A 24,391-nucleotide genomic window follows, 5' to 3' on the forward strand; every position below is an offset into this window, starting at 1 on the left:
GTGTGTGAGGGGGGGGGGGGCGATATAAACAAGCAGTCCCGCAAAGTTAGGCTCATCATTTCATCAATTTTTCATCTACATCGTTACTTATCGGAAACTTCCGTTAAACACTTCCTTGAGCACTAGCAGTAAGCGTTCTTTATTAGATATGAACTAAAAAAAATGATACGCATATCACAGTCTGGCGAGTCTGGAGAGGGAACCAATTTGCAGACGCCGCACGGACCGCCTCAGGAAACCCCGCATATTCAGGCGATTAGAACGGAGTCTCCCGGAGCCTGGACTGACGGTACGATTCATCTGGAAAAAGGCAACAAGAGCCCTATAAATAGGGAGCACAACGAACACTGGGAAAGGAAAAGGATTATGGTTATCATACCACACAAGACGCGCTGGACGAATTCTGCGCTCCTAAGGCCAGTCCTTTTTCGCTCACGGCAGTCTTGCCCTTTAGTTTTCTCGGGAAAAGCTTCTTCCACAACTTGCTCTTCTTTTTTGGAAGGAATGACCATGAGAAATTTTCGTTCGTTCTGGAAGCTCGTCTCCTTTCCGGGGTCCTCTGCTCCGCCGTGCCGATGCCGTCGATGCACCACGTACTGCCGTGCCCAGTCAAAGACATGTCACTCAGCGCTTTCAGAGCTTCTTCCATCTCCGGCTGCTGGGCATCCCATTCGTACTGCTCCTCCTGACATAGCCCATACGATCCCGTTAGACATATCGTCTTGTTGTAGCCAGGAACATTAATACGAATGAAACCATTAATACCAATTCACCATTAATACCAATCTTATGGGTATTAATGTCTAAGGCCTACTTTAAATGACTTACACAGGACTCGAGGACCTGCTGCGAAGTTGTGCAATTGCCATATAACGTGAGCGATGAATGGACAAGGGCAGTTGGCTGCCGAACTGCTCGTATAACGTAGTTCTACTTACTTTCATTCGCTGTACATAGTCCCAGAGTCGGTTCTTTTCCACTGTCTTTACTGTGGTACCTTGCTTGGCTGCCAACTTGTCGATGCGGTCGAACGAGAAGCTCAACAGGTCATCCATCTTCACATTGTCGTCTAGAATACATTGCCCAATATTACAGACACGCTAGCGTAAAAGGCTCTCCCGTTTTCGGATAGTCATACAGACACCCAGAGTACGCAAGTTCCATTACGAATTCACAAGGAATTCCTTATAACGAGGCGAACAACAAGAGACGATCAGGACAGCATACCCCATAGGATACCGAGAACCCGTTCGTCGACGCTGTAGCAAGACAACGAGGGTGTAGACCCAGATAAGCTACATAGGTCTACCGAACACATGTCGCTGTCGTCCAGCATTATGCACTATGTCCTGGGCCTGATTCTGCACGGAAGTCCGATGTGCTGCGCTTAGTAAGGTTGAACAGAGACACCTAGCGGTGAATTAGTCAAAATCTGTTCACCAATGGTAAACGTTCGTCAATGGGTGGTTTTCAAGTTGAGAAGTGGCGCTACGCATGCTGGGTCTTCGAACTTCCGGTCCGAAATTGCGCTCAATTGGAGCAAAGCAAAACTTATACCATCTGGCTTAAAAGACAACCAAGATGATTTTTCCTGGGAATGCCTGCACCCCAAAGAAGTAAGGTACTGTAACAAATACTTCGCACGTACTTTTCTTGCGACAAATATAATATTTCGTACACATCGTGCATGTTTCGGTTTCGTTCGGCGTGCGCTTCAAAATCGCAATCTTTTGCTGCGGGAAATGTTCTCTTACAATGCGGTCAATTTGACGCTTCAAATAACAAAGATAACAGACAGCATTTCAGATATGGCACAACAAAATGTGTAGGCAGTATTTTACGCTGCAATCTTCGGCACTCTGAGGATAGTACGCATGTAATCGTTTTCTTTAAGTCTGGGAAGAAGCTGTGGCTTTAGTAATATTCTATTCATATTATGAGTTGATAATCTTATCACAGCCACGCACAATTCAACGTGATAAGTACACAGCACGGCATTTGGTGACAAGTGCCTACACCCTTTAGTTCAATTTTCGTTTACGTTGACAACATTTTTCCAAAGGCGCGGGATCCAGGGGTACGCGATACATTATATGTCCCTTTTCCGCAGAATTAGTGCATTTACGCCCGGAACATTAGCTTATTTTTAGGTTGAAAATCGCACTTACTCTATAAGACTCCAGCAGAACTTCGGACCGGAAGCGTAAATCCACGTGACATTGCAACTTCCCTTACGTCATTTTGACAGGAAGTTGCAAACCACCCATACTAACTTGTATCTCGTGCCCTCATCGGTGATACCTGAAACAAGCACTACTGTGATAACAATTAAACAAATTCGTATACCATCGGGAATAGAGGTTTGCTGGTTTACATACATGGCATATGCCAGTTTCAAACAATTAAAAACGAATCATATCTTATTCCGATAAGCTCACGGAGACGTATGTTAACAGTCCTCGTTATCACAAACGCCTCCACCTGGAACCGGAATCTGGCCTTGACCTTACCAATGGGCAAGGATGACATTCCCGATGTGTTGTCATGCTCAGAAAACATACTGTTCCGCCGCTTCCAGATAATGTCTTAACGCTTAACTGTACAGCATGGGCGTAGCCGGGAGGGAGGAGGATTAAGGTATCCCCCCCCCCCACACACACACATGAAATCGTACCTTCAGCCAGAATGAGGAGGCGTGGTTATGTCGGGAAATCGAAACTAAGTGTTGTGTTATGCCCACACTACATACCACTCAAAAATCGAAGACAAGCAAGCAGCCTTTATAATACAAAAACTTATTTATTCAACAAACGTATTAATTTGCATCATTACGTACAAAATTTATTAGTTGCTATATATATATATCTTAACGATGTAACATGTTGCAGGGCATTAGCCAGTGGTCATAAGTTCCGGATGCAGAGGGACCGTTGGCCCACGTTGACACAGCTGTTCCTCAGCCAAGAAATGCATGGACATTGTTTTGAGAATACTCTAGGTCTTCCAGACACCTGCAACAGCGGGACACAGAACAACAGTTGCACAGCTGAACAAAAATTTTTATCATGGTTGCAAATGTCAAGCTCGCAATCCTCGCATCACGGGTTATACAAGCTCCCGCACGGCTGAACCCCATCCGTGCCTAGAAGCACGTCGACATTTGAGTCACTGAAGCGGGTACCCTATATCAAGATGCCTATACTCGACACTAGGGCATTTTGAGATCATTTCGACCGCGTTTCCCAGGTCTACCTAAGAATCGTCCCCTCGTGCCTATAAGACATTCCTCTTCATTTTTCTGTGACGCAAGCTTCCCCTCCCCATCAAAGTGGACAAGGGAACACCGATGAAACACAAATTGTCTTTTCGAACGGACTAGTTGTAACGGAGACAGCTGGGATGCAAGCGAGTGCTGCCTTGCGGCTATGCCACGGACGCGTTCACATTCCGAGCTGTCCACGACGCCAGGAAGTCACGTGACACAGACGTCGTTTCCGCAAGTTCTGCCACAAAACGATAAGCGTTTTCTTTTTCTTTTTTGCAAGGTAGCATCTCATTCTTTTTGTAGTTTGGTAGTTTCGTAGCCATCGCTTTTTCTCGGAATTTCTTATAGTAACTCAGCCGTAAATATAAAGAACGAAAAACTCCGAATTCGCGGGAAATAATAAACGCCCTTCCGAATATGCCGAAAAAATAAACTCCGAATGCCTGGGACCCATAGTCGTGTTCAACTTGAGAAGGAAAAGCAATCTAGTCCGTCAGCTCTCAAAATATTAATGCGCCGCGGAAGCTACGATGCTGCACACAGAGAGGTCACGCTCCCTTCTGCGCCAGATAATGTAATCCGCCATACGCACTCTGCTTCCCTATTGGCTGTTAAGGCTGGCCGCATGACACTCCGCCGCTACGTGGCACTGCAGTATTTCTCCTGGCGCGCTATTGCGTCTCTTTACCTCCAACGGCGTACGCATAGTTGACGGACTAGATTTATTTTAAGTTTAACGCTTAAGTTGAACACGACTCTGATTCATGATCTAGTTGCATCTCCATGAAGGAATGATAAAGAAGTACACTGTTTGTGCTCATGGAAGTTTTTGTAGCGTCAAAAGCACTGCCGTGGCCGTCTGGCATTGCAATGGTGCTACTTACTTAAGGGCTGTCTTGGTGAAAGGCAATGGTCCGCAGACGCACACCAGGAGCGAGTCTCCAGGGTCATCGTCGGGTATAAATCCTTGCAATAGATCGATGCATATTCGACCACGAGGACCCTCCCAGCTGTCGTCTGCTCCGGAAAGCACGTTCACAATTGAGAGCCTGTGCATAACAGTGCGTTGCTGGAAACGTGGGGTGTGCTACATCAGCGGACAACAGCCAGTACACAAAGAGGACCATACCGATCGTTGCTGTCCTCCAGCGCGTCTAGTTGGTCTTTCCAGATAATGTCCTTCACAGTCTTGTTAAATGCCATCAACTTCACGTTGCTGTAAAGGAGAGGAACAGTGGTCGACGAAAAACGGAATTATTGCGACTTCAGGAAAATCAGGATAACTGCCAGCTCTCATGCATGCCAATGGGTGAAGATATGGAAGCAACATGTGTCTTGGCATATGCCAAGAATAAAATTGCGGCAGTCAACTGCACACGGCTAGTGCCTAGTACAATAGGAACTTACACATCCTTCGATACAAAGAGAGCCCAGTGCAGAAGTCGTACCATAGGTGTGAATCCCGTGCCAGCGGCCAAAAGCACGAGGTTACGTATCCTAGACAGGACGGAAGCATCAAAGTCTCCTTCCGCATCTTTCATTTCAACAGTTTCACCTGGAAGCGTAGGTCCCATATTACCGAATCAGGTGTAGCGACCAATCGAAAGAATATTTTGCTCTTAACAATATGTCTCATCACACAGAACACTTTTTCTAGCGGGGGCCTGGTGATAATTTCAATCAGTTAGTCAGTCTTCAATAGAATTTTATGCCACGTCACAACTCGGTCATAAAAATGATAGGGAAAGCGTCGTTTATGTGTCGTCCGATAACAACAATAATAATAATGGTACTACTAATAATAATACAGGGGAGGAGTCACGTTGAATACCCTGCCATAAACATTTCTGCGTCCGCGCAGAGCCGTTGATTAGGAGAGTTGGGCCACTGGGAGGAGCCTGTTTTAAAGCGCGTCATTCGACGTCACACGACGGGCGGCGCGAATGCCAGCGCCGCCATATTCGCGGGGGAAGGCATAGCCTTGAAATCTCCCCGTGCCGCCGCGACCCGCCTTTCATTCCGGCCAGAAGGTGACGGGTCTGACATCTCCAGGCGGCAAAAAGGTCAGAGAATGGCCAAGGTCTCCCCATATACGGCTTTGCGCCCACGGTTTCCGTGGCGCCATCTATCGTCCGAGCTGAATTTTCGGCGCAGACCACAGGAATTCCCGAAAGGGTAGCCCAATAATGATATGACATTAAAAATGCGCTTCTGTTAAAACTCTGCCAGGAAGATCGACTGATTGTTCGTGCAGTATGTTATGCGTTCTACTAGCATTTTATGAAGTGAACATGTAGTGGTGATAGCATGCGCGTAAAGGCGTATTGTCTTGCGTTATCACCGAACGTGACTACTTATACCTATGCATAAAAAGAGCTTATACGAATAAATCGGTTAAGACAATTGCTCTGGTCGCACGTAGCTGAACTGGAACAGACCTGTTGCGGTTAAAATGAAACGCACGGGCATTCTTGCTCGTCTAGTAGTCTGCGTCAAGCGGAACGCTATTATAGCCTAGCATAGGTCCCAATGCTGTCTTTTCACGGTCAAAGGAATACAAGTAAAGACTCACCAATTGATAAGTCATTCAGCACCGGCGTCAAAACACCATCAGAGTATACTTTTATCATAAGGTGTATACACTTTCCGTCACTCGTTGCCTGGTCACGGTCTAAACGAGGGATCACAGGGGTGTAGCTTCTAGATATTTTCATACCTGCAAGATAATTCACAGAATACCGTATTTGCTCGTATAATTAAGGTGATCGCGCCATTAACTTGGGCGCCCTAAAATCTCTGCCTTTTCCTCCGCTGTCAAATGGCATTAGCAGTACGGCCGGCGCGCGTCGCCCCACGTCTTGCGGAGGCACCCTATCACACCCTATGCGGAGGAGAAGGGCCATGCGACCACCAACGACGAAACGGATGAACCCCGTTCCTTTTGTATTGATGTCAAGGTGACTGCATCTTTCAGTCCCGCGAGAACAAATTTCTGCGCTTTAGTGCCCCTTTAACACAAAGGGCAGGGAGAGTAATAAAGTAAAGCGGTGTGTGGACGTAACTGTAGTCCTGACGCCTACAGTCGCCGTCAGTGTTAAAGAAGATGTGACATTTATTGTGCCAGGTAAATTATGCCACACAGATTATGCCGGATAAATACACTGATGTGAACCTGAAGTTTTACGGCAAACAGGGTTTAACAGACGCCTCGAAAATCGGGACCGCAAACGCTGAAAGTTATGCGGCTGTTTGCATCACGGTAGGCCTCTCCGCCAGTGAGGCGAGCGCGGGAGAGGACACGCGCTTAACCGTGTATTCACACGAGCGACATCCTCACGGAATATTCTAGGGGGAGAAAAAGCGGAAAACACTGCTCACAGAGCCGAAGTTACGTCCCGTGTTACGTTGAGCATTCACAATATCTGGAGCGGCGTACTGCGCATTTAGCAGACGACACTTAGCAGACGACACCGTCAGCGTGTTTTCCTGTCGTCTGCTACGGAATATCTTGTGGCTGTGCAGCAGGATATTCCCCATGGTTAGCAGTGTACGTCAAGACACGACGTTGAGCGCTCGTGCTCACGTGACAGCAGAAAGCACGGGAAGCTTTTCGCGTCTTCTGCTTCCGGGGGAATGTCGCTCGTGTGAATACACGGTAAGAGAACCAATAGGAATGGAACGGAAAACGAATGGTCGAAGTTTTGCCGAAGTTTGTATCATTCGAAGTAACTACGGTGACAAGAAGTACAATGCGTACATGATACAATGAACCATATGTATGTCAAAGTGTCACAACTGCTTTTGAACTGGAACGCGCGACCGTGTGGCCCGCAGAAGACAGGACTGAGCAGCGTTGTTCTCCCCGCAGAAGTTTAGTTGCACTAACACCTCAGTTCAATGAGGCTTGTGCACATGACGTCACGCGCAGCCTTTGGGCGCCTTGAAGCCACGTGGCATGGAAAAACATGGGGATGCGTCGCAGGCGTCTTACTGCATGCCGAATGAGGCAGCAGCGTGTATTTTTACAGTATCCTCTCGTAACTGCACGCATACCGCAACAACTCACGGCATTCCCCCCTACTCCGACTCCGGTGTGGCAATATGTTCTCCAATGTCACGTGATCACACATGACGTCACTGCACAAGCCTCATTATCAGTGACGTCCCTATGTTGGGGTTCTACCAACACCACCTAGATAGAGAAAACCTGCGCATTGCCTCCTCTCCCTCTTTCAATTAAGAGTCAGAATTTGTCTGCTACTGCGAGTCACCGTTCTGCAAATTCAAGAAGCCGCAAATGATTGTAGCGCACCTGGAACCTGCAGACCTAAATATTTAGACAAAAAATACAAGACGCTTTCCAGAAAATCAATTTTGAGAAAGATTGAGACCGTTCTGCGCTTTATTACCAAGTTTTCCCATTTAGTACACGAGGACGTTTAGTCACAACTCGCAGACGACGGTGGTTCTTCTCCATGGCCACGACCGCTGAAAGCACGTTGGTGATTGGCTACGGCTGTTGAAAACACGATCCTCATTGGCTGACACTTAATTGTTACGTCACGTCGACGAGCGCGCAGGCTTTCTGGATCTAGGTGGTGTTGAGTTCTACAAGGATTCTTGCCGGTTCTAACGTATGACGTGTTGTCGGCACATAGACGAATACATGCGCCTTTAGAAAGGCACAGCTCGCTTCTCATTGCACAGAGACATTTCTATGGCTAGATGAATTCATCGGTGGTTATACGCTTTGCGATACTTGCCTTTAACATTGCATTCTAACGACACGTGATGACCTATTGGTAACCACATGAAGGAGCCCTGAGGCAGTGCAAAAGTGAAGATGTAGACATCGTGTGTGACCGAGCATTTGTCGATGAGGACGCAAGGCCTGGAGAAGACATCTGGAACATGTAAGAAAGGCGCATTTTCACCTCTGTTCAACCAGTCCGGCGACGTTGTTTCTCTCCACACAGAAACATTGAAGATCGTGACTACCTGCTGCTTTGGAAGGCACTGTTTGGTTATGTCCAGGCAGGAATGTTCCAAGTGAGGACCACGAGATTCCGGACTTCTCCTTCACTAGGCGGACCTCCACCGATTTTAATTTACAGTTTACGTGAACTAAGAGAGCAGAAGAATCGTGCGTTAAGTGTCTCTATGAATTAATGCAGAACTGGGCCGATCGCTTACCATAGTAATCGTTATATACAGTATCTTGCAGTTCTACAAGGAGAATGAGAAAAAAGTTATTTATTACAACTTATTACCGGCATCACGGCTACAGCTCAGATAAGAAAAATAATACAAAATACAAAATACCTGCTTCATCAAGAATTGGCCAGGTCTCACCAACGTTAGTTAACACTTGAACCGAGATTAGAAAACTTGGTGTAAATCGTCAACCCACTTTCACCATTGCAGAATAGCGATATCTGCCGTCAGACAGGGTCACATAGAGTCTTTGGGAAGACAGTGTTGCCGATCAACACCAAGTTTAAGGAAGCGAAACTGTGCCAAAGCCAATTAATCCCGTTCGTAAGTGGGCGTTGCCCAGTTTCCAGACATATCCAGTGTAGTTTTGAATGCGAAATACGATTGCAATTACTCGGTATTTCGCTCCAGTACAGGTACGGAGGTAGTTCAAGGACTTTTTATTGTACAAATGAAATGAGCAACTGTACTCAGTGCACAAGTGTATACACAGTCTCTGTATGTATTTGATACACAACAAATACACACACATGTATTTGAACCGCGTACAACGTATCTGTGGCTCTGTGCAGAATGCTTTCCCTCCTAAGTGCCCGAACACGCGCGGAAGGGGGGGGGGGGGCATGTCAGGACTCTATTGCGGCTGAGGATTTCCCATCTCATTGATGCCAAAGCTCTGGTAGTTACGCGGTTTGGCACTGTTATGCGACAGGAGGACCTTTTTCAGCAGCTTTACCGGGCTGCGGATATTTGCTCTAACATTTATTTATTTTTCTCGATGGCATTACCACGTAGTGCTGCGCGTTCGTTACTGCGCCCCGGGCGAGAAAATCAATGAGGAGGACTCTGTTGACATCCCAGAATACGGCGGCTCTTTTGCTGACGGTACTGCCTCGTATTTCCTCGGCAGTGGGGAGCTCCTGTGGAACCATTTGCAGCTGGGTCACGTGGTTTCTAGAGTAAAATAATGATCTATGGCTGGTCACAGGTCACGATCTTTTGCTGGCGCGTCTCTCTATCTCACCGCCTTGAACCGGCGTACAAGCTGACACGGTGCGGCTTCCGGTCAAATGACTTAGAGGTGTCTCAGTGTTTGACTGTCTCCAGACAAACAACGATGATGTTGACAATCACGGTCACGTCATCTTACCGCCTTGCTTTCCGGAATAAACTGCAGCACACGATTAATGTTCACTTTCGTCACGACGGAAGTTGGTATTTGACCCCCCGCTATGTCAGTTTGCCTCTGTGCAGGGGAGAGGGCAGAGCTTGGGGAAACCACGTGACAAAGTGTCTGTCCAATCACAAGGCAGCAAAAATGGGGCACTCGTAGACCGGCGTTGTCCTCTGCATGCGTCCACGGAGGAAACCACATGCGCCTCCCGACCTGTTTCCTGTTTCGCACCTTATCTGGGAGAGGGACGAATAAGGTCGCTCCGCGGACAATAGGGGAGAGTGGGAAGTGGGGAGCTGCGCAGAGGGCCGACCTACATGCACAGCGTCACCGACCACGGAACCCATCCTTCCGCCAATTATTAGCGTTATTATTATTATCATGGAGCCCGATTGTGGACGTGTCCCTTTGACAACTTCTGACTGCCATCTGTTGCTCGTACCTTAGCAAAATGTCGCTGGGTTTCTACTTTTCCTTTATGAGGAATTGAATAGCACAAAGCCGCTCCACGACACCTGTGCAAGTGCCACGCTTCCTGTAACACACCGAGCACGAATTAACCGGATAAATCCATTATTCCGCAACAGGCACAGAACACGTAGGCTTACAACAACAACAAATTCGGATCGACCTTTAGTCATGACCTTAACATTGGCTGATTCTCCAGCAAACGTAAACCATGACGTGCATTTCCTCCAGAATTAGAAAGACACTTTTAGTGGAGCAAGTACCTGCGTGAATGAAGTAAAAAAACTTTTCGACTCCGATTCGTATCCTCAACCGTTGACCAACGAGGTCAGCCACCACTCGGTCTTCCTCCAATGCATAGTCGTTTCCACATTGTATTGTAATGGTGATCGTTGAGTCATCTTGTGACCACTCGTAACTGAGAAAGAAGCATTAATATATATTTATTCATAAATGTAGACTTTCATCAGAAAATTCGTAAAAGCACGCAATGTTGACTGACGGCATTTATACTCTACGTACAGTGCGCGCAACTTCCAACCAATCTGCCGTTGCCGTGACCTCGCCCCGATAGGCGCCAGCGTAGCTGCGAACATCGCAATCGGTACCGGGTGTGACCCATGCTTTCGAGGGGTGGCAGGATGTTGATATGCTGTCACTTGTTGTCAACACGTGTGGAAAGAGACTGGACAAAAAATAAAATCTGGGGCAATCTTCGGGACAACATGTCTGTTTTTCCACTAATACCTTTAAGATTGTTGCACAAGTTTGCGATAACTCGCTGTTTGATGTGAGGTAATGATAATTTGTGAAGTCCACAAATAGTCCTGCATAGTTGCATAGTCCATCCTGGAACAGCTGGTCGCACCGGTGCGACCTACGTTTCCATTTTTTTCTTTCTATTTCTATTATGTTCTATTGTGAAGTCCAGAGCATGAAGGCTCGGCTTTTTATTAAGTCACGACATTGCGACGCACACATAGACGTAAAAAGAAGACGGTGGAATGAGGGAACATGTTTGTTAAGAAGGAAAAAGAAAGAGGGGACGACATATGGGCTGTTCGCGGCCCTCTGACTGGACGCTGCACCGGACATGGCCAACTGAAGGGGTAAGTGGCAAAATAAACACGTTGCAATGTCGTCCCGAAGATTGCCCCAGATTTTGTTTTTTTGTCGAGTCTCTTTCCACGCGTGTTGACAACAAGTGACAGCATGTCAACATCTTGCCTCCCCTCGAAAGAACATGGGTCAGACCCGGTACTGATTGCGATGTCCGCCGCCAGTCAAGCGCTTATCGGAGCGAAGTCAGGGGAACGGGAGATTGGTTGGAAGTTGCGAGCACTGTACTAAGTCTCTTGACCAAGGTTGGTTCACGATACTAAATAGATATCACTATTTTAGTCCGTGGTGGCATTTTAATGCGAAAGACTTGCAACGTACATTAGAGAGTTTTAGGAAACCGTTCATAACGTGGCTTGCGTCGAACCGTATCAACCAGAACCAATCAGTACATAAAATTCTGAGTCACACACGACTGCGATTTTTGCTTCGGTAGACATGATAAACCTTACCAACGGTGTGCTAAAACTGCCTATTTTAAACTCGAAGTACTAGCCGGCCAGAAAAAGAACAGAAACGCACAAGTAACATTTGACTCCTTGTGAAAGCGGAACCCTGCAAAGGGCAGCGTAGCAGAGTTTCGTCTGATGCAATGTAACGTAGCCATGTACTTGTTAGCGGTACGCTGCACATTTCACAAGGGCTCCACGATTTTTTATTTATTTTTGCTCGTATATGGACGGCTACGAGTTTTAGAATTTTCACTCCAGTAGCCTGACGAGATTGTGACGCTTGACGACGCGTAACCAACCAAAGTGCAGTGTGGGTGTGGCTGGCGACGCAGCACCCCACATACATACGATTATTGAAACGGCTAACGAAAAAAATGGGTTGAAGAATCACGCACCCCATGAAAGGTTTGCCTGGAAAGTCGACGCCCAGGTCTGGAACATCTTGAATAAAAACAAACATTAAGAATGTACGGGCCATAATTCTGCTCTGACGTGTGAATAGAACTCTTCAAAAGCAGTGTTGTAAATCCACGTGTCGTCGGGTACGTCGAGACATGAAGATATTATTACGCAATGCGCTTCCTACCTCTGACAGGAAGACTTATAATTAATTTGGCAAATTTCGCAGTTCAATTTATAAATTTATAAACTTAGAATTTTATAAGATCACTGGCAGTACACGTGACAAAAGTTTCCTATAGATAAATACCGTTGACCCCACAGTTTTCGGAGAAGTAGATCTTTTAATAGACTTTTATGATTTTGAAACACCTTAAGGCTGAACTGCATGTCACGAAAAACTAACCGAAATCAGGACCGAACTTTTTCCGGCGCATCACCGCATGCTACGTACCGAACTGGAAGCCGAAGTTCGACCGAATGCTTCTGGCCTTGTGGCACATCTCCTTTCAGCCTTCCAGCTCAACGAAATAAGCTAGAAAACCCTCGAAAATAGCTCGGTACCGATCTCGGTTGAATTCGGACGTTTCTCGGGCCATGCGGTTCATGCTGCCCAGTGACATTCGAATGACTTATCCCTGTAACATAAAAAAAAAAAAAGAAAGAAACACTCCTTTCCTGATGCGAATTATTCTAGCACAATGAAACAGCGTTACCTGTATGTCTCATAACTACGGCTTCACAGCAGCAATATGTATAGACGACGCCTTCGCCTATTCGTGTATCAATTCGACGACACTTTCACTACAGAAGACGTGAACTCATAAAACTGGTGGGTGGCGAGATAAACAGACCACTATTTGCCTAAGTATACTGCTACATATACACAATCCACCAGGCTAATTTTTTCGTCTAAAGGGTATTTAGATGCTTAGATGTTAAATAAACAAGATTTTTAAAGATCAGGGCTGTTTCCGCGGCCGCAAAAGCTCCGGCGGCGTGACGTCTCTCACTAAGCGGAGGAGGGAGAACGCGGCGCTCAGAGGAGGAAAGGCGCCATCCAGACGCCCGTACGGCCCTGGCATTCCTTTTCTCAACGTCGCGCCCTCATTGGTTCTTAGAGAGTGACGTTTTCTCATTTTTTCCAGAGAGGGAATTCCGGAATGCTGTCAACATCCGGCGTCTGCTCTTGTCAGTCAAACTCGTCAAAAACGTCTCTTTAAGTCAGTCTGCTGTCTTTGTAACAGCCTCCAAATATTTGTACATATTTAGTTATCAGCCCACCTCAACAGCCAACACACTATAACACGTGAAGCGCTAATGGCAACGTTATAGTAATACTTAAATCAATAGAGGATTTACCTTCAGAAGCTGTCGTGTCACTTCGATGTAATTTCTTGAAAAATTGTATTTTTGGGACTGCGAAGCTGGCTGAAAAAGGCGGATTTATGGCAACACATTTTTAGCAATAACATGCCTCGTGTAAACATTGCCGATCATGTGAGAAAGATAGGATCCTAGACGCAGCTTACATTTTCGTAGGCTTATTGTGGGTGCTACGAGCTTCCCAACCAGGCATTTCTCCAACATCGACTCAAAGTTGACCCACTTGTGTACCTTTCAATAGAAGTAACGAGGAATTGCTAACGGTCTAACAACATATAGGTAACGGGTGTCAGTTTGTAGTCTTCGAGCATAACATTTTTTTAGTAGCTTTGAGTAACTCGAATTTTTGCACTCTAGTGTACCTTTAGACCACCTCTAAGCTCGCGTACATACAATCTGTATCAGTTTACAAAAGTCCAACCTGGTTAAAGAGGTCAGTGGCGTCTTTCCCAATCCCTCTCATCAGCTCATCCTCTCCACCTGGATGGAATTCCATGTACGGCGTAACGTTGTACACCCTGCCTACAAACATGGTAGGTACAGCGAGTCAATGCAGACAGCATGCGATTCCTACGAGAAAATCGAACCCTTCAAGCATATCCACGCGTCTTCCCGCTTGTTGTGCTTCCCCAGCTCATCGGGTGTGATGTCCAGGATCTTTCCACCGACTCCGGACAGGTTGGGGTTCATGCGTGTCAACCGGATCCAATCCATCAAGGACCGGCCAGGTGCCAGCGACACCTTCACACGTCCTGCAGACACGCAGAGAAGGTATTGTGATGAACCTCTAGAAATAACGTATCATGCGCTTCATTGCTTTAAAGGGACTATCGCATCCGGAAAGGTGTGTGTGAGACCAATGCGGTAATGTTCGGCATGGTTTCACAGTCTACTTGGCCAAGTTTCTGTGCCGAAAACACCTTACTTATTAAATAAACGAGTTCTAAAGGTTCGGACTCCCTCTGCAGCTAAGCCAGAATGAGGTAAGCCGGGCACACGAATGGGAACGCAGAGCAGACGATTGTCTCCGAGGTCGTCTGCTTCCCGTTCGCACCGCGTTCGACATCTCTTTAGCCTCTCTCGACGCCGACTTTAGCTTACCAGTGTGAGTGCTGACGTGACCATATTCCGTGGAACACGGTGTTACGCTCCTGGCTGTACAAACACGCTGTACGACCTAAAACAGCATTCCGCGTACAGCGACCTCAGTCTCGCGACCTACAGACGCCATCACTCGCGCCAGGCGGCCAGGCGCCAAGGTCTCTCTGCCCGCTCCCTGATTGGCTTTGTCCGCGCTAAGGGGCGCTCACTGATTGGCCTCGTACAAGTGAGGTTTACGGGGAGGGAATTCCGGAATGCTCTCAACATCCGCCGTCTGATCTTGCCATGCATGACATGAAACTGCACAGAAACGACTAATACCAAGACGTACCATTAATTCGCGTCGGATTTTTGGCGTTATTGTCGGCGAGGCACTGTAGTTTCGGAATCGACCGCGACGGATGCGATAGTCCCCGTAAGTCGACACTACGGACAATACGTATCGTATGTCCTCAATTTTTTGCTCTCTGCGAGACGCGGAAGTATTGCAAAATTATTTCCAGTTTCGAAAAGTATGACGTCAAAATATCCGCAATGTGGCACCCGTCTGGCAACACTGCACCTCTGGTGGCAGTCTTCCAAGATTGTGTTGGTTCATTGGGCTCGAGCAACTCGGGGGTGTCGAGAGAGTCGACCCCTGGTGAACGAAAATGCCGCGGCACGGCTCTCGTGACGTCATCCCCGTGGCAGTGACTCCCGTTCTAAAATTCGAAGATTCAACACTAGAGGTGCTCGACAGCACGGCCTAACCAGACCATGCCATAGGCACCCATTCCCTGCGCCGCATTTGGAAGCAAGCGGTGGCGCTACTCATCGGCACGGTTATTCCTCAATTTCTGCAATACTTTGTACTTCAGCTTACCTTAGTATTTTTGTACATGCGGTGGATGTCCAACGAGATAAGCTTCTTTCTACGGTTGATTATCATCATCATACTACGTGTTATCATAGGAACTGTTGCTGTCGTCTGCTACGGTAGCCGTACGCCGCTTCTGCGCTTAGAAAATTCAAATTTCCATTTTCCAACCATGATGTAGATCTCGCGGGCCGATGAGTAGCGCCCCTAGCGGATCGAACAGGCGGGCTCGTCATAGGGGTTGCCGATTATGAAATGGTCGTTATAACCTAGTAGGTGGTGCTCGAGAGTCGACTCCCAGTGGCTCTCTTCTCGATGCGGGTCGCTGATAATAGTCTAGCCAAGAAGCCAAAAAGCGTCTCCTAGTCACTATTGGGATAGAACAGCACAGAATATTATATATATACCAGATCCTGTGGCCGACATGTTCCCGGGAGATAGGGAGCTCATCTTGTCATCCTCATCGTCTGTTCCTCCATCCCGCTGCGCCTTGCTCTGTACCTTGTTCCTTTTCTTCGAGAAAGGGGCAAACTGCTGCAACGACTTCGACTCGTAGCAACCCAGCTGCAGGAAAGAAGACAAACTGCATAAGTGCGTCGTTTTCACACACGAACGCACACTAGAACTAATTTTTAGACGTGTCTCATTTCGTTGGATGTGTGGAGTATGTATTCATTATACTGGGAATTCATGTGCTCACGCAAAAAAAAAAAAAAAAATCGAGTCCTATCGTTCCCAAATATTTCTAGAAGTACGTGGAAATAACAGGACATGCATTAACGTATACATATATATACTATGGACAGTCTCCGTAAATTCAAGAATCGATCAAATCATATTATCGCCGATTCAGTCCATCTTTTTACCCACGTGAAAGAACCATAAGCGATTGGATCTCACTGTCACTCTTCCTGTGGTAGATTTCATGTAGCGCTAATAAGAATGCCTAACACGAAGGAACGTGAACGAAAATTTATCCTGTTTGTCTTCGTCTAATAATGCCTGTTTGAAGCTTTTGCATGTTCTTAAGAATGCCTTTGCCTGTTCTTATATTTCTCTATGTTATACAGCAAGTAGTGTTAACCCTGCTGCCAACAGAATGATCTCAGTAGTACCGCTTCTTACATTACGAAATTCAAGAGCACCGCTAGTTCTGGCAAGCAAAGACATCCTTCCGTTGCCTCCTTATACTACGGCTCAGCGTGAAGGGCTTAACAACGTACATTACCGTGGCAATAACCACGCGGAATCCTCTGCTGCGGTCCAACTATCTGCGTTGAGCACCATTTGCGTTACAGCGCGTACAGCCAACGCGAAATTTGCTTTTTGTCCAGTTAAGTACCCATATAGCACTCACAGCAATGACATCTGCAAGAAACGCATTGGGAACGGGATGGACTGGAATCCTTGTCCCCATACTGAGCAGTCAATTAGAGTCTGTGACCGACTATTGGATGTCCTGCCCAATGACCGTGCAATTAATCCCCCTTTGAGACATCTTGATTGAATCACTCACGGAGATACGTCGAAGCGTAATTGATGAAGGGACAACACGGCCCACCATTTACGCAGAACCCTCTTTGGGTTATAGGCAGTGACGACCATTTATATCTTTGGTGCCCCAACGCCCTTGGGCACCCCATTTTAAAACTCTCTATTATCGATGGAGGAACACAATCTCCCTTTATTGTCACCGTCTATGGCACGCGAAAACAAAGGAACTATAGGAAGAGATAAAGAAATCGCCCTCTCCCTACACGTGACAAATAACCAAGGCGCTATGCAGACAGCAAACTGCCCCCAAAACAGCAAGAAACACAAGAAGAGCTGATGACAGAGAAACCGAAACTGGCATGTGTGCCACGCGAGAAGGCTATTGTTATCCCATTTATTACATCATCATGCGCAGCCGCCCCACTCGGCCGTCACGCTGCCCTCGCCGCCGCCGACAGCGAATAGGTATCCTTCGTGGGGAGTCCAGTGTCCCGTCCTCATTGTCTTTTTTTCTCGCATCGCCTTGCGGCAATCACGCAGAGCCTCGCACACCATGTGCTTTATCCGACAACGTCGCTATTTTGAGGGCTCAGCCCTTCTTCGGTGATCGATAGTAGTCAGGGCCCTTCTATCCCAACGTCGTGGTGTCGGTCAATCCCGGGTGGCTATCGTGTGCTTCGTACTTGTTAGCGTAAAAGGTAATCGTTAAACGTGGCGGTAAAGCTTCAGAGAAAGCAAAGCCCAGTTTCACTCAGAGAAATCAACAGCACGGGGTAACTTGGCCAATTATCCCGGCGGCTACTGTGGCACGGGGAGCACCTGCATTAAGGATGCTCGCGTGCTTTTCTGTGGTTGGTAGTTCCGCGGGACCACGAAAATGCCAGCTCGCGTGGCTCAGTGGTTAGCGTGCTGGCCATGTCACGTCAAGACTAGGTACCATGGTTCGTATCCCGGTGCCGGCTGTGATGTCTGGGGTTTTTCCTGGGTTTGCCTCGGACGCTTTCAGACAATATGTCGGCACAGTTCGCTTGGAAGTCGGCCCAGGACGCGCATTCCACCAGAGCGTTAGTCGTGACGTTGCCCACCTCTGCGAGGCCGACAACGGCGAGCTCTTTCAGAAGCATCGCCACCAGAGCAAGAGGAACTGTACACCTCTCCTGTACCACCATCATCTTTTCCCCTCCCTCCATCCCCTTGGTGCACAAGCCGCCACCAGTCAGCAGGCTGACCGCACCTTCTTCGAACCCCACCCCAGAGAAAGCAGAGGAGTGAACCTCAGTATGTCGAGCTACACCTCGAGGTTATCGTGCGTTTTTTCTGGGCTCTAGGCGTCGGCCAGGAGGATCACCAGGCTCATAAATCTACGCGTTCTTCTTCTTTTTTTCTTTTTGCAAATGATAATTACTTCGATTCATTATATTGTTTTTAATATAAAATTAAGAGCCGAGTATACTGGAGAGCTACAGACCACCTTCACCAAAATCGACCACATACAGGCTACCTGTAAATAGCTAAAGGTGGAAAGCGCACATGTAAATTCTACTCTTCTTTTTTTCTTTTGTTTTTTTGGCTGTTGTGCGGTCTTCAGACAGTGGCTCTGGGAAGGGAGGGCGCCTCAGGACATCACGCCCCAGACGTAAGTTGGACTCGGGACTGCTGTGTGCGGAAGATCACGCTTCTTCAGTTTCGTGTCCAGGAAATATTCAGCTACAAGATAGTCATTCTCATTACAAGCGACATGACAGGACGATACAACGGCGACGGCATCGCTGACAAACTTTTGGATGCACATCGAGGACGTTGGGCTGATAGGAAAGGTGGAGCTCCATCTCGCCGATGCTGGATTTAACGAAAAGCGGGCTGCCTCATTGGCCAAAACTGAGCAGCACTTGTGCGTCGGTCAAAGCCATCATAATATCATTATATGCTTCAGGCTTCACTGAAGTTCCTGCGCTGCAGTCGATTCTCGCTAAATTTAGGTCTATAGAGTGTATTCACTTGCGTCACGTTGTGACGTCGCAACGCGCGAATCTCCTCCCACTGACGGTCACTCTTCGTGGCGGCAGCATTGCGAGATGACTAACTGTGCGATATTTCAATGGGGCAACCATAGTTTCCGCAAAAGAAAACGTGAGAACGACAATGAGGAAGTGTCTTCGGAAAAAAGAAGGGGGATCGACGCCCCCGCATCTCAAAACTTTCTCACGCTAACGAACGAGATCTGGCTCCCTCGCAGAGTTTATTTATTTACATATACCTCACCCTAGTTGATCAGCGTATATGCGCTTAAACGTATGGAATGCAGTATTTTTAAGGTTCGCAAGGAGCAATCACCATTCGAGGCTTCGTTTCCGAGCAAACGCTATTCGCCTCTCCAACTACCTATGGAGGCGCTCGTGTCGTCCTCAAGATGGTGGAGAAAAGAATGATTGCCGATGAATAAATCAACCTGCTTCATGCCTTCTTCTACGAGACACGCTTCAAAAAATTGTACAGCTCCCGTCAACCTTAATAATAACACTGGAAAAAATATGGTCTCGTTCCCGAGCGCGATTACAGCAACCCTTGGAGCCATGAGGAAACCTTAGTTGAACAAAATTATTCTGTTAGCTTAACGCAAGGATTTTGTTAACATAACATTCCCCGAGTGCCCCCAAGGTGGCTGTTATCGCGCTTGGAACTGAGACAAAATTTTTGTCCAGTGTTATTATTAAGGTTGACGGGAGCTGTACAAATAACATAAATCGTGCGTGGTGGTCTTCGTTGTTTTCGTTCTCGCCGCTCCTGTGATGGTATCTTTTTCTTCTTCCCCTTCTCGACATTGAATATTCTTCTCCGCAGTAGTTTGGCACTGCGGAATTGAGCAGTGCTGTTGCTGTTTCAGGTCTGTAGACCCGGAAAGTCCATCGCACACGAAGGGAAGTAGCGGCAGTTTCGGATCAGCGCGATATATACTTGTCGTCTGCTGTTACTATCATTCATTGAGTGCTTCTGCTGGGGTTCACTAGGTGACGAGCAGCCAGCTGGAGAGGTGAATAGATCAACTCTGCAACTGCGCTGACAAGGTGACCACCACCATGGCAAAGCTACCTAGACGCAGAAGCAAAGGCCTGCTTAATGCATCCTCTGCCTCCTTCGCTACGTGGACCCATAAAGTCAGAATTCGTCTGCTGCAGCGATTCGAAGGTCTGCGAATTCAAGAAGTCGCAAAGGATCGCAGCTAACTAAAAGTGCAAAAATAAGTCTTGAGAAAAATATGGGATCGTTTTGCGCTTTATTATGTCTTCCCATTTAGCACGCCGGGAACGTTCACTACTCGCAGACGACAGTGGCTGCCCATGCGGCCGACGGTGGCTCGTCTCCATGGCTACGACCGCTGAAAGCACGTTCGTGATTGGCTACGGTCGTTGAAAACACGATCCTGGTTGGCTGACTCTTAGTTGTTTCGTCACGTCGACGAGTATAAGTAGGCTTTCTCTATCAGGTGGTGTTTACCATGGCGGCAAACTTTTGACGTTATGTGAATACACGGTATAGGGGGCGCAGTACATTATTAGGTTGCTGTACACTGACCGAGATATGGAGATCTGACCGAGGTGGAAACGAGAAGAGACATTTTCTCGCCTGCCCAAGTTTGCGACATGCTTCGATAACGACGCGCTTTACCAGATGACGTCAGTGGCAACTGATCGCGAGTACGCAGCTGGCCCAATGTCTGCAACAGGTCACGTAACAACTAAAATCCGATACGAGTACCCGACGGCACAAACATACTAGGAATGTTCGAGAATACCGCAGCACATAACAGAACGTATAACACCCACAGTAGCGATCGATGGCCCCACGAAAATGTTGAAGTGGCAATAAAGTGCAATTTTTTTTCTCCTCGGGGAACGGAAGCTGCCGTTACCTTGACACGAACACAAAAGGAACGGTATTCATGCGTTGCGTCGTTCGTGATTTATGATAGATAGAAAAAAGAATGCAATTAACACTTTCTCTCTCTCCCTTTCCTTCCCAAGAAAGCCGACGGCGCGGGAGCGGGCTCTCATTGGTCTCCTCAAACGATATATCCAATCATCGCGGGATCATCGTCTGAGGAGACCAATCAGAACCCTCCCCGCATTGTCGCGCTTCTTGAGAAGGGAAGCGAGGGGAAAAACGTACAAATCTTTGCACGTCAGTGCTCCTTTAATGGATACCAGCCGTTTGCCAAATCAAGTGGAATGGATCTTGATCTCCGTCGGTTCCTGAAGACCTGTACCTCTGGCTCTTATATCAGCACGAAAGGGCCGTACGTTCAATCTGCTCAACCTTATTGGAAGATAAATGAAAGAATGCCTCGGTGACTGACGACAGTGCGCCTCACAGGGAACAAAAAGTAGCAATGCCGGAAAGATTTGAGAATCGGTTTCCAGTGAGCGACATCGCAATCACGGCGTCCCGTCTTGACCCGAGATGCAAGATCCGAAAATAATCGAGGACGTTCTAACAAGAAAGTCCACCAATAAAGTGGACATCCTGGCATCAGATCAAGCGGTGAAGTACTGCGAGATTTTGTCAACGGCTGTACTGAAAGCAGGATCCTCAAACCGATGCCTAGACGATCTTGCAGAAAGACGCTCTACCCAAAAGACGAAAGACACTCCTCAACGAGCTGCTTAGGGTGTGCGTAATCTTGACTCAAAATCCACATTGTGTAATCAATGGAAAGCTCGTTTTGTGGAACAATAGCCCTTTAAGTTTCATGTTTATTCGTTTTTTTAAATATATATTTCATATTGGCACAATAAATGTGTGGTACGTCAATTTAGGCAGAGATGCAAAACACATTAAATACCGGGTGTTTCACGAACGTGCCCCGGCTGAACAATTCACAAACAGGCGGCGCCACCGAAAAGCCCTCCCCCCAGTGAGCATCCCCGGCACATCAGCACAAAACTGAGCAGTGAGCGGCCCACCAGCAATTATGACAAATCTGTACTTCTGCCACAACCGTGATAAGTATATCCTGCATGGCTGTTCCGTATACTACTTTGTAAGACGATGCCTGTGCATGCAAATCTGGATATAGATCTGCTGTTTTGCCTATCGAGTGATCTGGCCTCTGTCAAGTATAGCTCGGCTCCTTTTGCCAGACACTCGCCTTCATTCATTTCAATAAATAAATAAATAAAAACAAAATATACACTGGATGCCTTTTTTTATACAGATTTTTCAGTAAAAAACTAAATACTATAGACATCCTGTTTTCACTTCTATCATCCGAAAACGGCTACGGTATCAGGGGACCGAAGGAACCCGTTGTTCTCATTTGGACAACTTCGTAGCTTTTATAATTAAAAAGTTAGGTAGCGATTTTTAGGTAATTAGTCATTCGACGGTTGAGCAACAGATGGCCAAGAACGTCCGCCGGCCCAGAGATGAGAGAAGTGAAAACAGGAAATCTATAGCCCTTATAGTTTTTTTTATGAAAAATATGTATAAAAAAAGACACCCTGTATAACGGAAGAAAGCAACCGAACGTTCACTCACGGTAATATCGTTACTGATATTCTTGTTGTCGCTTTTTTTTTTTTTTTCATTTTCCTTGTCACTTTTCTCTGTGGGGAAACCGCAACTGGAATTTATGCAGATGAATTTATCAGTACAGCTACCAAATGAGCGCTGCGGGAAGGACATCACCGATTTCCACACTGTCCGTGGTGCATTTTTGTGACGTCCCAATCGCGTCTTCGCTGTATACGCACGGATGAGCCGAAGGACAGCAACGAGAAAAAGGGAACACGATGTACGAATTAGACGACGGGAAGAGACAGAGTGCTGTGCCCTGTTCTAGTCGTTTCGCAGCCAAAAAACGGGCGATATCGATTTATTTGAATATGCACTCACCAATAAAGTGGTAGATATCGATTCGGCTGCGAGGCTTACTGTGAGTACGTTATTTGCGTAAATATCCCGTGGGAACTCGAACAGGCGGAGAGTCGGCATGCGCACAAGGACGCCCCACAACAGAAGCGTCAAAGAGTTTGGCAGCGTGCACAGCGGATGCGCATTGCACGAGCGAAAGACAAAGGAAAATGAAAGGCGAGAAGGATGATACGACACTGCCAAGTTATGTGCAGATTTACTTTGTTACGCTTTGCCTCACGTCGGCTGTCATTGTATTCCCGTTTTCGCCTTCCGCACCCGGAATTATTCAGAGTTGTCTCGCGGCGTAAACCCAGCGATTGTGATTTCAGCAGCAATGATGTTCATTTGCTCACACCACGTATGAGAACGGGAGACCAGGAAGGGGAAGCTCGAAGAACGAGCCCCCCCCCCCCCCCCCCCGCCCCTGCGATGTCCACAGCCAAGTTTCCAACAAGCACACGGGATCGGCGTTGGACTTCCCTGCAAGTTACGGCGACATCTAGACCATCCAGGGCAGGATCTGAGCTAAGCACGCCCGTGATAGACTAGTGCGAGGAGGGAATGGTGGACGGAAGTGGAAGCCAAACGCTACCGAGACTCCTGAAGGACCGTGGGATCTCGCCGCTGTCGTACCTGTTGGTTGTCGTTGAAGCCGTGTGTCGGCTAAGGACCAAAGCATGGTAAAGGGAACGCAAAAGCGGATACCAGCTTTGAAAGGCACGACAGAGCTGGAGATAAATGATAATTCGCGACTGTACGTCGCCAGACAAGGTCCAATGACCAAGGCCCAGAGATCCAGAAGCTCTCTTTCTTAGAGAACAAACGATTTCAGAAAGTCCCAGAGAGCACAGCGTCACATTGAACTGTGGGAACTTTTTTTGTCAGAAAGAGAATAATGTCTCAAAACTGTTTCGGTTTCTCCTCTCTTGGCCCTTTGTCCACGAAGCGCTTAGCATGCAATGTGCGCGCCAGGAGCACTGGAGTTTCCTGAAATCGTCTATTCCTGAACACTAACGTCAGGCCAGAGGGTGTCCATAGTTCTCGTCGGGCTCTCGACACGTCAGTCTTGCTTCGGAATGCCAAAAACAAGGGACCGTGGTTCTGCTGTTAAGTCGTGGTACGTACCGCCGTCCTTGACTGGGCCAGAGTACGCGTTACACAGAGTTTACCTAATCGTAGAATTTTTATTGATTTCAATCATTTCCAATGATCGCAGTCAATATGGACGCTGAATTCCATGGTAAGTTCTCTAATGCCTCCAAGAATGCGGGCACAAGCACGAAGCTCACATTTTTCTTTGTGTTGGAAGTAGCGTTACAGAACTCAAAGAATTCGTCCACACAGCCTTTCTACAACGTTCTTCGTCGTACCTTGAAGACAAATACGGGCACATTCGGAACAATCGTCCATCACCGTGCAGGACAATTGCAATTGCACGTCACCGTTTCGCGCTTGACATCTCGAAAGCCTCAATGGACACTCGAGTGCTTATACGGCCACACACGAAGAATGGTAAATGCCCGCAGGTAGGATCCCTATTAACAAAACTG

At 47.3% G+C, this 24,391-nt stretch overlaps 2 protein-coding genes across 9 annotated transcripts in view; both read right to left on the bottom strand.

Annotated features, from left to right (window-relative positions):
* Positions 1-115: 115 nt before the first annotated feature.
* On the bottom strand, positions 116-1,459 carry LOC135400982 (uncharacterized). Of its 2 annotated transcripts, none has more exons than XM_064633054.1 (4): positions 1,228-1,459; positions 939-1,069; positions 380-685; positions 116-300 (listed from the first exon to the last, which is right to left on the bottom strand). In XM_064633054.1, exons 1-4 carry the CDS (start codon positions 1,334-1,336, stop codon positions 175-177), a joined length of 672 nt encoding a protein of 223 aa, XP_064489124.1. In that variant the 5' UTR covers positions 1,337-1,459; the 3' UTR covers positions 116-174. The 2 variants fall into 2 exon arrangements, with proteins under 2 accessions (XP_064489124.1, XP_064489123.1); XM_064633053.1 differs by having other exon boundaries at positions 380-721.
* Positions 1,460-2,774: 1,315 nt separating this feature from the next.
* The window catches only part of LOC135400981 (cytochrome b5 reductase 4-like), a 77,206-nt gene continuing 55,589 nt past the window's right edge, over positions 2,775-24,391 (bottom strand). For all 7 annotated transcript variants that reach the window (XM_064633052.1, XM_064633049.1, XM_064633047.1 and 4 more), the window contains 15 exons: positions 15,842-15,998; positions 14,065-14,229; positions 13,899-13,999; positions 13,624-13,708; positions 13,454-13,522; positions 12,088-12,133; positions 10,385-10,539; positions 8,459-8,491; positions 8,264-8,389; positions 8,029-8,169; positions 5,838-5,981; positions 4,673-4,820; positions 4,395-4,481; positions 4,150-4,314; positions 2,775-3,011 (listed from right to left, as the gene is read on the bottom strand). In XM_064633052.1, coding sequence (XP_064489122.1) covers positions 2,957-3,011; positions 4,150-4,314; positions 4,395-4,481; positions 4,673-4,820; positions 5,838-5,981; positions 8,029-8,169; positions 8,264-8,389; positions 8,459-8,491; positions 10,385-10,539; positions 12,088-12,133; positions 13,454-13,522; positions 13,624-13,708; positions 13,899-13,999; positions 14,065-14,229; positions 15,842-15,884 — 1,563 coding nt within the window. In that variant the 5' untranslated portion in view covers positions 15,885-15,998 and the 3' untranslated portion in view covers positions 2,775-2,956. The remainder of the gene's footprint in view (positions 3,012-4,149; positions 4,315-4,394; positions 4,482-4,672; positions 4,821-5,837; positions 5,982-8,028; positions 8,170-8,263; positions 8,390-8,458; positions 8,492-10,384; positions 10,540-12,087; positions 12,134-13,453; positions 13,523-13,623; positions 13,709-13,898; positions 14,000-14,064; positions 14,230-15,841; positions 15,999-24,391) is intronic.

Source organism: Ornithodoros turicata, chromosome 7 (genome assembly GCF_037126465.1).
Source record: "Ornithodoros turicata isolate Travis chromosome 7, ASM3712646v1, whole genome shotgun sequence".
Classification (NCBI taxonomy): Eukaryota; Metazoa; Arthropoda; class Arachnida; order Ixodida; family Argasidae; genus Ornithodoros; species Ornithodoros turicata.